A 14,347-nucleotide genomic window follows, 5' to 3' on the forward strand; every position below is an offset into this window, starting at 1 on the left:
TAAATGGCCTCTTGATAGGGAGGGCGGTACCAAGTAGAAGGATATTCTTGATAGGGAGGGCGTTACCAGCCAATAGCTTGCCATATGCTTTATATGCTCCCCCCTTCTGTGTTCTGCAAAATGTTGGATGCTGCATGGCTACTGTCCTTTCTGTTCTACCTTCCTTTGTTCTTCTAAACCAGTATATCATTAGCCAATCTCTCTAGCTCCTGTCCAGCTCCTCTCTAGTTCCTCTCTAGCTCCTCTCTAGTTCCTCACCAGTTCCTCTCTAGCTCCTCTCCAGTTCCTCTCTAGCTCCTCTCTAGCTCCTCTCCAGTTCCTCTCTAGTTCCTCACCAGTTCCTCTCTTGCTCCTCTCTAGTTCCTCACCAGTTCCTCTCTAGTTCCTCACCAGTTCCTCTCTAGTTCCTCACCAGTTCCTCTCTTGCTCCTCTCTAGTTCCTCACCAGTTCCTCTCTAGTTCCTCACCAGTTCCTCTCTAGTTCCTCACCAGTTCCTCACCAGTTCCTCTCTAGTTCCTCACCAGTTCCTCTCTAGTTCCTCACCAGTTCCTCTCTAGTTCCTCACCAGTTCCTCTCTTGCTCCTCTCTAGTTCCTCACCAGTTCCTCTCTAGTTCCTCACCAGTTCCTCTCTAGTTCCTCACCAGTTCCTCACCAGTTCCTCTCTAGTTCCTCACCAGTTCCTCTCTAGTTCCTCACCAGTTCCTCTCTAGTTCTTCACCAGTTCCCTAATCCTGTAGGTAGTTATGAATGATGGTTCCACTCTGGCCAAAAATTATCATAAACTGTAAAAATGGCCCCTTCATTGGAGCTCCCTATAGATTTGCTATGGTTCCTGTCTGTGTTTAAAATGAGGGGTGGGCATGTCCCTGCCAGAAGCACAGTAGGAGGGGCGTAGCCAATTACAGCCCTGCAGCCACACAAGCAAAAGACAGACTTCAGTTCCCTATCAGGTCAGCCTAGCTGCTGATAGAAGTGGAATGTGGCCTCAGATGTCCTCCTAAAAGTTCTCTGGAGGTATCTCTTGAGGCAAGTAGGGTATCTTCTGAGGCAAGTAGGGTGTCTCCTGAGGCAAGTAGGGTGTCTCCTGAGGCAAGTAGGGTGTCTCCTGAGGCAAGTAGGGTGTCTCCTGAGGCAAGTATGGAATCTCCTGAGGCAAGTAGGGTATCTCTTGAGGCAAGTAGGGTATCTCTTGAGGCAAGTAGGGTATCTCTTGAGGCAAGTAGGGTGTCTCTTGAGGCAAGTAGGGTATCTCTTGAGGCAAGTAGGAGCACTAATCCTTAGTTAGAGATGGGGAACCATGGATTAGGCCAAGAAATAGTGATCGACCATGAAGAACCCTGTTGATGGAAGGGAAGACCATAGTCTTTAATGGAAGACCATAGAAATGTTGTGTGTCCTTGAACAAAGTCAAGCCCCATTGGCCCAGAAGACTGGCCACTTATAAGCCATCACAGGGTTCAACAAAGTCTTGCCATGATGTATGGGAGACCAGAGAGAACATAACAAGGGGAACCCCAAGTCCAGAGGTTGATGGTGACTCCTGTAGCCCAGCCGGACGGCCTTGCTTTATGGTCACTGGGCGGCCATGGTGGCCCTTTGAGCTAAGAACCTGATCTTTTGATGCTGCTTAACTTCCTTGCTGATTTCTCTCTTTCTCTCTTTTGTTTCCGTCTGTACCTTTCTGAATGTTCTGTAGAGGATGTAGCAAATGTAACTGCCAGTGATGTGATGAATCGGGTAAACCTTGGATATTTGCAAGGTAAATTCTTCTCCTTGGGAGTCAAGCGAGACTCAGCGCACAATGAGTACATGAACATGCCAACTGGCCCGGGGGGGGGGGGGGCACCGCTCACTGCCACCACATGCAGGGAGGAGCCATTAAGGCTTTGGAATGAGCCCCGCCCCTCCGTGCCTCTACTAATTCATTATATTAGTCTTTGCAATACTTTAGCCCCTCCCTTGGGTTGGATAATAACCACCCAACTCTTAAAGTGATACTAACACGCTCTAATCTACGATAGTTATAGCATTGTTATATCTTCCTTTCTCCCCAGCCCATTGATACCAGTGGTCCTCTTCCAATTCCAATGTTGGCACCACATTCCTCCTCCATATTGGTTTGGGGGCGGGGCATGTAGAGTTGGCAAGAACCACCTTTACTAAGGGATTGCTTGGAAATGATACTTATAGTCTTCTCTTAAAGGGGTTGTTCACCTTGAAATGAAGATGTAGACGTTGATCTTCTGAGACAATTTGCAATTGGTCGTCTTTTTTTATTTATTTTTGTCATTTTTTCAGTTATTTAGCTTTTAGTTGAGCGGCTCTCCAGTTTGGAATTTTAGCAGCTATCTGGTCGCTAGGGTCTCGTTTCACTTAGCAACCAGGCAGTGGGGTGAAGGAGAGACGGGAATATGAATAGGGGAGGGGCTGAATAAAAAATATAAGGAATTAAAGGTAACAATAAAAATGAAATTGTCGCCAAGTTTTTTGGCTGCCGGGGTCAGTGACCCCCCTATGTGAAAGCTGGAAAGATGTAGACAACAGGGTCGGACTGGGGGGGTGAAGGGTCCACTGGGGCTCCGACCCGTGTCCCCGCGCCCCCCCCCCACAGGGCCCCCCTAACCCCCCCTCACAGGGCCCCCCACCTGATGTCCTCCCCCGCGCATGTAAATTTTACGCACCAGGGGAGGAGCGGTCAGGCAGGGGGAGCGCCCCCAAGGGTCGGGTCTGGGCCGCTGGGCCCCCCCGGAATTTGTCCCGGTGGCCCAGTCCGACCCTGGTAGACAAAGAAGAGAAGGCAAATAGTTCAAAAACTTAAAAAAATAAATAAAAATAATGAAGACCAATTGCAAAGTGTAGGAATAGGGCATTCTATAAGGTGAACCGCCCCTTTAAGAGACAACTCCCTTATTAAAGGCCGTTGTTGCTCGTTGATATTCCCCCTAAATTCCGCCACCTTCCCCCATAGGGAAAAGCTTATATAGAGGAAGAGGATGATGGTGTCTGTGCTTCTGAGGCGCAAGGGAGTCTGGGTAGAGATTCCGGTGCAACTGCCACCTGGAGATTCATGGGATATCGGCGAGTTCCACCATGATGGTTCTAATAACAAAGTTGGCATTTTCCTCCCATTGATGCGCTTATTTATCCAATCAAAACCCCAAATCTGGTTTCATGGAAGTCCCCACGACGACCCTGTATATTGCCCGCTCGCTGGTCCAACATGGAAGTGTCTATATTTTTATATAAATATAGCGCCTACGCCTTTCGGCTCTTCAGCTACCTCTACCGGCGGGTTCCTAAACAGCTGGAGGGGCGCAAGGTGTATTTAAAGAGCGTAATTAGCTCATTGGCTGAAATAAGCTCCTCCTACGAAAGGACGTTTTCTGCGGCAATATACGACGTGGGCTCGAGAGGCTTTAACTCACTGCATGAAATCTCCTAACGAGCTTCTTCCATGGAGGGGGACCTGCTGCAAAGACCACTGGCCTTACCCTGAATTTCAGCCAATCATACAACACTAACGCTTCTATGTCATCATGACGCCCTACATTAGTAGTTGTCCCACACTGTCACCCAATCAGAGCTCTTATTGCAAGGTACGAATGGCACGTGCTGTAGTTTCCTGGGCGCTAAGTGCTGACCCCTCCCCCCCAGCTCTAAAAATAAAATATCAAATTGGGAAAGCCCCTCCCCCGACCCCTTAATTTGTTTAAATACATAGCTAATAACCTTGCAATAACCGCCTTGAGTTCCATCTCATCTTCTCACCACCTCCCACCCACGTATTCTCCAAGAGACCGCCACATATTCTTTCCCATTCCTTCTTTCCCAATTAACTCTGAGAATACGGTTTCCATTGGTGCAAACAACGTGGAGGCAAAAAATGTCTCCATTAGTTAAATAGGGTTTATTGCTTTTCAAGTGCCTCTATTTGTTCCCATTGACAACGTTGTGGCCAATGTAACAGCGGAGGCCAAGCCGTCCTCAGAAACTCAAACTGTCTCTCAAACGTTTCATTTGAATCCGGGGAAATTAAGTCGAGTCCCTTCTTCTCTTGTCACTTAGGGAGACCAGAAATGTGGTCTCCCTAAGTTGAATATATATATTTGTTATTTTATCCTTTTTCTAAAACGAAATTCTCATTAACAGAATTACGAGCTGTAGAACAGGAATGATTTTTGTATGTAATGTACAGGTATGGAATTGATTACCCAGAATGCTTTGCTTTTCTTTTTTGGATAAGAAGTCGTTCCATGATCGATTCGGCTCCATAGAAGACATGGTTTCATTTTAATCCAATACAAAGTACAATGTTATTACAGAGAAAAAGCCAGTTTGCCCCAAAAATTAAGCGTAAGCTGCTGCCCCAGTATCTTTCTCAGTAGAATTGTATGGGGTAAATACACTGGGAAATGATTAGGGGTGAACTAAATCCACTACTTTAGGATCCGGCCAAACCCTGAATCCTTTGTGAAAGACATTTCAATGCTAATTAGGATTTGGTTCGGGATCCATTGGGGTGGGTTTGGGGGTTTGGCAAAACCCAAAAAAGTGGGTTCGGTGCATCCTTAGTTTCAACTTCTGGGTTTATGTGACAAAAAATCATGTGATTTCAAGGATTCGGTTTGGCCAGAGGCCGAATCCGGAACCGAATCTTGGATTAGGTGCATCCCTACCCGATAATAAATATTCCCCAATAACCTAGGTGTTTCCCTGGAAATCTGGGGGTAACGTTATTAAGTGCACCCACAAGCAGGAAGTGTCGAGTTTACGGAAAACCCTTATAAACTGGTAAATTTACCGTCTGAGAAAAAATCGGTAGTCAAAATCGTTGGTTTTTTCATGCCCATCCCCTTAAACGTTCCTTTATTGTGGCAATATAGATATTTTTCATGAATCTATTTGGCCAATAACAGGAGATATTAGGAATGTCTCTGATAAACACCAATAGAGTAACGATGACTGGTGGGATGTCGGGGGGGGGGGGGGGTAGGCGAGTTGCCCCGACCAATAGGTTCTTATACAATAGACCCAAGCATCGATCTCAAAGTTCTTTAATGTGCCAGAGATTTTTCTATTAAGGGTGAAAAGGTTCACTTATTAAATGTGCGGGAACAACCGCCTTGTATTACTGCTCTCCTTGTTCATTATCCGCTCAACCCACCCAATCACAGGGGGGAGGCAAGTTTTGTACTCGTGGAGATAAAAAGTTATTTGTTCTCGTGTCGTTAGAAAGCACAATGGGGGGGGGAACGTTTCAGGAGTCGGAGAGAATGGAAGCAGCAGGGTCTGACTGCGATGTATGGAGGAAACGTTCTCGGTGGCGCTTTGTTATTCGTGGTACCTACTGGGACTTGTTAGAACGTTCTGAATGTTCTTTCTCGGGCCTGCAGGGTGGTAATAAGGTCTGCGATAGAAAGATGCCCACCCCTAATGTCAATGTAAAACAGTAGGAGTCCCCCAAATTGTGCTGAAAATGTTCTACTTTCAAAGAATACCCCATGATGTCCAGGGTAGGCGCTGATCTAGCTCCGACTCAAGGCCCGTTTCACGCTTGCTTGGTCTATTGGTCTAGAGCTAATTTCGATCAGTATCTGCAAAGGGACAGACGAGGTTTACCGCGGGGAATGTAGAAGTGGTTGAGCGTCGGATTGAGATTTATGAGGTCTACTTGACCATTCCTGTTGAAGGCTTGGACAACAAAGAAAAACCAAGAGCCTTCATCCTGCCTCTGTATACAACAGACTAGAAGTAATTGGTTACTGGAGAAAGAAAAGGGTGTAAACATGGTGGTAGGGGCCCACTGAGACTGGAAGCAGAGGTAGATCTACTGTACGTGGCTACGTGGAGCATAATGCCCATGGAGCGTAATGATTTACTGGTGATAGGGCAATGCCCCTGATCTAGAAAAACAGTTCGTCCATAGAACTAAAAGGCTTCCATACAGGAAGAGTCTGACTCTATCCAAAGTTGAACCTAGAATCGGTTCCTATAGAAACTGTTCCAACCTGGAAGAAGACCATGTCCACTCATGACTGAACAGATCCCAACGCTGTAAGCCAGCCAGTTCTAATAACGTATGAGCATGTTTTACTAAGGCACCTACAGATGCAGCCAGCAAGTTCTCATTTTGTCTCACCATGTCCAGACACCATTGCTCAAGTGTTAAATTCTGCCTCTAGATGGTGCTAGAGTGCAAAGATAATAGACCATAGACCATGATTGTGAATGATGGTATATTTTGAGACATAATGCGACAGGAACTTGGCTCCATCTGTATTTAGGATTTCATAAATGCACCATGGGATTTTGTTAGAAGCAACATGTCCCTCCATAGCAACATATTGTAGAACGTTCTACATCCCTTTCATTCGCTTTCTCTTTCTGACAGATGAAATGAACGACCATCAGAACACGTTGTCGTACGTCCTCATTAATCCGCCCCCCGACACCCGCCTGGAACTCAACGATATTGTGTAAGTACCCAATGGGAACGTAGGTGTATAAAGTGTTCTGTCTACACAATATGCTATACCCTCATGATTTAGTCTAAATCATTCTTATCAAGCCCCCCCTTGGAGGACCATTCTTGGTATGGACTCCCTTAGCTCATAACAAGGTCATTGACATAGGAGAACATAGGTCCATCAGCTGTACTTCCAACAGTATATATATGAGAGCAAACAAGAGTTCTCACCAAATCATTGGCCGATCACCACGTCAATCTAACAGAGTCCTCCCCAATTTGGAAAATGGGCTGTCAAGACCAGGCAGTTGGCAACCCTACCCTAATTGACTTTCTAGTTGGGGTTTTAAGGCATCTAGGAAAGGCAATAGGTACTGGGAACCACTGGGGGGGTAGAGTTTCTTTTCAGACATTGGCTAGTCATTGTAAGAAATGCTACAGTAGGTAAGATCACTGAGGTGTTTTACATGTTGCCCTTCAGATACTTGATCAGATCACGCCAAATCATTGGCCAATCACCAAGTCAATCTAACAGAGTCCTCCCCAATTTGGAAAACCAGGCAGGAAGTTTGACCCCTACAGACCACCAAAAAACAGGCAGTCAAGGTCAAAACCAGGCAGTTGGCAACCCTACCCTAATTGACTTTCTAGTTGGGGTTTGAAGGCATCTAGGAAAGGCAATAGGTACTGTGAACCACTGGTCTTATTCTAGATATCTTCTTTGATGCCCAGCCTGATGCCCCGGGGGGGGGGTAGTGTTTCTCTTCAGACATTGGCTAGTCGTAAGAAATGCTACCGCTGAGGTGTTTTACATGTTGCCCTTCAGATACTTGATCAGATCGGACCCCCTCGCCCATGTCGCCAACGAATCCCACAGCCGGAAAAGCAGCAACAGCTACAAGACGGACCCAGTGGGCAATCCAGAAACAAGGGACGAGACACAGCTATGAGAATAAAATGAGACTGCTCGAAACTGTGCCTACAAAGCCACTCAACGTCCATACTGTATTTATTACAAGCCACAACAGACTCTCCTTCTCCTGTGCCAGAGGCTGGCTGTGAGTTCTAGGTATGGAGTAGGAAGGAGAAGGTCCTGCATTATTTCACTTATCCACTGCCAACTTCTAAGCAGTCTCTGTTGGTGGACTGTATGGTCTTATCCACCAAGGTACGTCCAATGAGCTCCACCGAAGAGTAGAGTTATCCAACGAACAAACAGAAAGCTCTCCAACTGCATAACGAGCCCTGTTTTGTGTCGAGAACCGGTTCTCCATCGTGTTTACACTGACTCCTGGCTTATTAAGACAGAACCCAACGCAGAAGCTGAGGACTAGATGCACTGATTATAGCCTTAAATCTCCCCCCAAATCATATCTGGCTCTCCATGTAGTCACAGAGAGCTTGAGAAGAAGGCACTTAGACTCTTTATACCACGTGACCCTCCTGGCCCTATGGGCTGTTACATATCATACAGGCAGGAACCATCTGTAGTATAAAAATACTACACATATAATTCTAGATCAGTAGATGCCCTAGAATGTATGGAAGGTACACCTAGATTTGAGGGGAAAAACGTCATATATATATATCCACCATGTTTCTATATGAATATCAATGGAGGTAGAACATATCCAGTCATAAGTAACCTCATCCACCCCTTATTCATATCATATGAGAAGCTCTGGGTATCCGTGGAACCATTATTCTTTAATTTATCAGTATTTTTATCTTCATTGAGTGCCATATCAGTATTACTAGGCCAAAGCCAAATAGTACATTTCTTTTGTTCCTCAATAAACTTTTTTTTTGTTCTCTATTTTACACCCCACCCATTGGATTTAGCAGTGGACTGGTCTGGGCAATGTAATATTCCATATCGATCCAGACTGAAAGGTAGGGAAAGGTGCTTGGAGTATGAGAAACTCATTGGTCGATGGAAAGAAGACCGTATGTCATGAAGGGTGGTCGTGGCTATTCATAGGCATAATGAAAACTTGGACTTCTTCCCATTATTGGGTATGGGAACTGAGCAAAGTGGCCCAAAGTGGCAATGAAAATGTCCCAAAATGTCTTAATTAGTATGTTCTAGATATTTTCCATTGATGGTGCCTGACGTTGTCCCAGGACCACCAGTCGGTGTGTTCTAGATATTTCCCATTGATGGCTACTGAAATTGTCCCCGGACCACCAATCGGCATGTTCTAAATATTTCCAATTGATGGTGCCTGACATTGTCCCAGGACCACCAATTGGCATGTTATAGATATTTCCCATTGATGGTGCCTGGAAATGTCCCAGTACCACCAAAACAGCAAGTTCTAGATATTTCCCCACTGATGGCTCCTGAAATTGTCCAAGTACCAACAATTGGAATGTTCTAGATCAGTTATCCCCAACCAGTGGCTCAGGAGCAACACGTTGCTCTCGGTGGCCTCAAAGTAGGTGCTTATTTTTGAATTCCTGATTTGGAGTCAAGTTTTGGAGGAATAAAGACCATGTGTAGTGCCAAACAAAGCCTCCTGTAGGCTGCCAGTCCTCATAGGGGCTAGCCAATATCCAATCACAGCCCTTATTTGGCACCCACTAGGAACTTTTTTCATGCTTACATTGCCCCCCAATTTTTTTATATTTAAATGTTACTCATGGATAAAAAAAAAAAGTTGGGGATCCCTGTTCTAGATATTTCCCTCTTGGTGGCAGCGGAACTTGTCCCAGTACAAGTTGTAGATGTTCTAGATCAGTGATCCCCAACTAGATGCTCAGGAGCAACATGATTGAACTGATTGGTAGGAAAGATCAAGTTGTTGTCGATCTCAGTTAGCAGCAGTAGAAGGTGCCTCGAGTAGCACCCCCAATCTGTATGGTGGGTGGGTGGCTCATTGGGTGGCCCTTGTAGAGTGCAGTACCAGGATGGCTGTGATTGTGGTCCTCAGTCCTCCTATACATCTAGCCCCTTCTGTAAGAATAATATGGTGCTCTACAGAGCCGGGTCAAGTATTATTGGCCAATACTACTCGGCCCAGCGACCTGTTTGTATGTGTCCTCAACTACATGCTTGCCAACCACCCTTCCCCGGCACTAAGTCCTCAACGATGACCTTCCTTACCCACTAAAGGGCCTTCCACCCCACCCCCATACTGTACTGTCTAAGGGAAACACTATGGCACCTCCCTCCCATATGTATAAATACAAATATACAGAGAAGGAATGCTCTGGGCACACAATAAGCTGTACCCCCATACTGTACTGTCTAAGGGAAACACTATGGCACCCCCTACCCATATGTATAAATACAAATATACAGAGAAGGAATGTTCTGGGCACACAATAAGCTGTACCCCCATACTGTACTGTCTAAGGGAAACACTATGGCACCTCCCTCCCATATGTATAAATACAAATATACAGAGAAGGAATGCTCTGGGCACACAATAAGCTGTACCCCCATACTGTACTGTCTAAGGGAAACACTATGGCACCTCCTACCCATATGTATAAATACAAATATACAGAGAAGGAATGTTCTGGGCACACAATAAGCTGTACCCCCATACTGTACTGTCTAAGGGAAACACTATGGCACCCCCTACCCATATGTATAAATACAAATATACAGAGAAGGAATGTTCTGGGCACACAATAAGCTGTACCCCCATACTGTACTGTCTAAGGGAAACACTATGGCACCCCCTACCCATATGTATAAATACAAATATACAGAGAGGGAATGTTCTGGGCACACAATAAGCTGTACCCCCATACTGTACTGTCTAAGGGAAACACTATGGCACCCCCTACCCATATGTATAAATACAAATATACAGAGAAGGAATGTTCTGGGCACACAATAAGCTGTACCCCCATACTGTACTGTCTAAGGGAAACACTATGGCACCTCCTACCCATATGTATAAATACAAATATACAGAGAAGGAATGCTCTGGGCACACAATAAGCTGTACTGCTAAAATTCCATTCACTTTTCTGTACAAATTTGATTTATCCAGTCAACACAAAGCGGCCATATTGTTTTCACAACTTCCATATTGGGATTGAATAAGGCATGTTCCCCCTCCCCCCTTCCCTCGTAATCTATAATATCTATTCCTGATTGTCCAACCCGTTAGTGAAGAGCACAACAATTGTACTTTATATTCTATGAGTAGATGATGAAGGGGATATTGCATGAGAATAAAACATTATTATAGGGGGGCACGTTTCCATACATTTGGAGTGGGACCACTCAGCCCAGACAAGTAGCAGCTCCCACTCATACTCATACTGTGGGGTATGAAGGCAGAGAAGCAAAGTCCTGTGTATATAATAACTATTTCTAAAGAAGGTATATTTTATATATTATTTTCTATAACCTGACCCCTCCCCCCAACATTCATATTTATTAACATTCTAGTGTCTACTTTTCCCTTGGAAGAGACCATATTGAAACGGTTGGTATTGAACGTGCCCACAAAAAGTTGGAGGTGTGGCCTGACCACGTATGGAACTGTATAAATGAGTGGGTTGGTCTGACCTGTTGTCTCTGTTCCAATGGGGTAGACAAAAGAACCAAAACCTAGATCAAGATCAGAGATATTGAGCAGCTCCAAAAAGTCCCATTGGGTCAAGATCTCTTTGACCAGATGAGGTACTCTCCCAACGCGTTCATTTTTATGATGAGATTGATCGGCTCTCCCATCAGCATGGCCAAACTGGGCAAAGATCTGCTGCTTTGGTGACCTCACCATAAGTGGATCATTCCATGCCTACAAGAGTAGGACTTGGTCTACAATCCCAGTTGACTTTGTCATTGTCTCCTGAAACAGAATTTGCCCTCCCATATCAAAGATCTGATCTACTGTCTCTGTTCAATGGGGCAGACAAAAGAACTAAAGCCTAGAAGAATAATAGACCAAGATCAGAGATATTCGGCAGTTCCAAGAAGTCCCATTGGGTCAAGATCTCTTTGACCGGATGAGGTACTCTCCCAACGCGTTCCTCTTTATGATGAGCTTGATCGGCTCTCCCATCTGCATGGCCAAACTGGGCCGTGAGTGGATCATTACATGTCTACAAGAGTAGGACTTGGTCTACAATCCCAGTTGACTTTGTTATTGTCTCCTAAAACAGAATTTGCCCTCCCATATCAAAGATGTTTATACAAAGAACACAAAGAGGTCCTATTTAGATGATCACCGCCCCCTTCCATATGCTTTCTTTTACAGGGTAAAGTAATCTTGTTGGGCAAGATCATGTTATGCTTGGAACCTCAATATTATGATCTGCATGACCTGCTCTTGAATCTCATATAATGCATTTAGACCAGGAAAGTGCAACCTGCAGAAGGTCTTCGATTCAACCGGCTTTGGTCAGCTGACTACGGGAATGATCTCCTCTGTACCGTTGCACTTGCCTTCATTGGCTTCTACTGGCCTTCATTGGCTTCTATTGGCTTCTACTAGCCTCCATTGGCTTCTACTGGCCTCCATTGGCTTCTACTGGCCTTCATTGGCTTCTACTGGCCTCCATTGGCTACTACTGATCAAACGTGCAATCAGAAATGTTCACTTGGACCAAGAGTTGCTTCCACACCTGGAAGTTGGGTCCAACATCATCAGAAGTCAACTGCCACCCACCGTACCAATAGTGTAACCATCATCATCTCAGGTTGGACCTTCTTGATGTAGAAACGTAGATATCCAAAAGGACCTTTGACATAGGCTAGCATTTGACAACATGGCCGCCTTTTGTATATCTGTAACGACAACTCTTTTGTAACCAACCGGACCAGTGTGTGTGTATAGCCAACATTTATTAACCCCGCCCCTTCCCTAATAGAGTCGCGGTGTCGCGCTGTAAGCTCCTGGGACAGACGTGTATCCAGAAGATTCCACAATAAAGCGCATGTATTTTTTATGCCTTGCAGACCCCCCTTTTACTATGATGGGATTTTCTGAGTGCAGGATTGACATGAACTGTAGGGGGGGTGATAAAAGTTTTGTACAGTTTTATTTTTCGAAATCCTTGTATAAAATAAAGACTTGGAATTGTATGTATGAGATGAACATTAAAAAGCTGCATGCAGCCGTATCAAATGGAGTCTTTTCCTTGGACAAACACTGGGTACTGGGGCATCTAAGTTATACTGGGGCATCTATCTTTCCAGTGAACGTGTTTGCACTGATCCTGATGAAGGAGTCTTCATGGTAGAAGTGCAAGATCTACCCAAGATGTCACATTAATGGTCAGTGGGCTCCAGGTCCGCCATTTTTCTTGATAATAAGTTTGGTCAGGAAGTTGCTACCAGCCTCGTTTTCCTTACAATTTTGTAAAGAATTATATTTTACCCTTTGATAACTAAAGGTCCCCATACACGGGCCGATTGTAGCTGCCAATATTGGTCCCTTAGACCAATTCGGCAGCTTATCGGCCCGTGTAGGGGAAACAACGACGGGCCTGCCGACCCATATCCGGCCTGAAATCAGCCAGATCTCGATCGGGCAGGTTAAAAAAATCAGTCGGATCGGGGACCGCATCGGCTTGTTGATGTGGTCCCCGAAGCGACTGCGCCTATTCCAGTCGTTATAATTTGATTGCTTGGCCCCAGGGCCAAACAACCGAATTAGCCTAAATTCCCCCGATATCACCCACCTGTAGATGGGGATATCGGGAGAAGATCCGCTCGCTTGGTGACCTCGCCCCAGATTAGCCTCAAATTAGAGAGGCTTCAGATGTGGTTTTTCGCCTTCCTCTAGATCAACTGGCAGTTAGGCAGGTTATATATAGACATTACGGTTGAACGTGATGGATGTGCGTTTTTTTTCAACCTAACTTACTATGTCCCTAAGCAGCAAGGTCCCACCACTGATCTGCCATAAGGGAACTCATGCCAAGAACCGGGCCTGAACACATTATGGTCCGATAACTTGTCCTGCTATAAAGTAGCATAATACCAGGATAAAGAACATTCAGGGATGCAAGATACCCCCCAGTGTTAGCATGATAAGGCAACTTTGGGCGAGTTTCGTTATTGCTGATCCAACCAATTTGGGAAGGGACTAAAGGTTTGTAACTTCTTGCAGTTTCATTGACACAAAGTGGACTTCTTTCCATGACAGATACAACATTCATCTCTTTAGTTCACATTGACAGACCTGCTGTATATACTGACACAGTTGTTACGAGCCCAAGTGGATGTTGTGACTCTACAAAGGGCTTATTATCATCTCAAATGCATTGATCATATTATCCTTGAAGTTAAGAACATGGTGGATAAGACCTATCTAACGATGACTTCTCCAACCCTTGAAACTCAAGCCCAACAGAACCCTTAACTGCCATTTTGTGTTACCAACCATGTGTTTATCCTCAACATCACTTACTAAGTAATTATTCAGACTTACCCCAAAGCCGGCTGCACTCTCTCCCATTCTTAAGGATCACTGATGGCTTTTTTTGGTCGTTCTAGACTGCACTGAAACCCTGTACAATAGTTATCCTCAAGCTTTTGATCTTCTAGTTATGTTCTAATACAGCTTCTAACATTTCCCTAGCTTAAATAATAAAATGATCTAAAATACACCAAAAATAAAGGGAAACCTCTCCATAAAAAAGACAAATGGGTTGTTTATGGTGGCCCTGTCTGTACTGTGGTTTATAGCTAAAAAACACAGGGCCAAGCATCTAGAACCCCCCCTCCGTTGGCTGCCTTGTTTTGAAGTGAAAATCAATGACATTGGTCTCGGTTTTACTGTATATTTGAGAAGAATGAAGTTGGAAGGGTTGAACTTGATGGACTCTGGTCTTTTTTCAACCCTATGTAACTATGATGTTGCTTTGCTTAGAAAAGACCAGAAAAACGTTGGATGACTTTACTTTGGTC

The 14,347-nt window shown here is 44.9% G+C and overlaps 1 protein-coding gene across 5 annotated transcripts in view; it reads left to right on the top strand.

The window, feature by feature from the left end:
• Positions 1–12,555, top strand: part of kcnt1 (potassium channel, subfamily T, member 1) — a 128,185-nt gene extending 115,630 nt beyond the window's left edge. For 2 of the 5 annotated variants that reach the window (XM_031890259.1, XM_031890260.1), the window contains 3 exons: positions 1,699–1,761; positions 6,394–6,478; positions 7,295–8,284. In XM_031890259.1, coding sequence (XP_031746119.1) covers positions 1,699–1,761; positions 6,394–6,478; positions 7,295–7,418 — 272 coding nt within the window. In that variant the 3' untranslated portion in view covers positions 7,419–8,284. 5 annotated transcript variants of the gene reach the window in all.
• The last annotated feature ends 1,792 nt before the right edge of the window (positions 12,556–14,347 follow it).

The sequence above is a fragment of the Xenopus tropicalis genome, chromosome 8 (assembly GCF_000004195.4).
Source record: "Xenopus tropicalis strain Nigerian chromosome 8, UCB_Xtro_10.0, whole genome shotgun sequence".
Lineage (NCBI taxonomy): Eukaryota > Metazoa > Chordata > Amphibia > Anura > Pipidae > Xenopus > Xenopus tropicalis.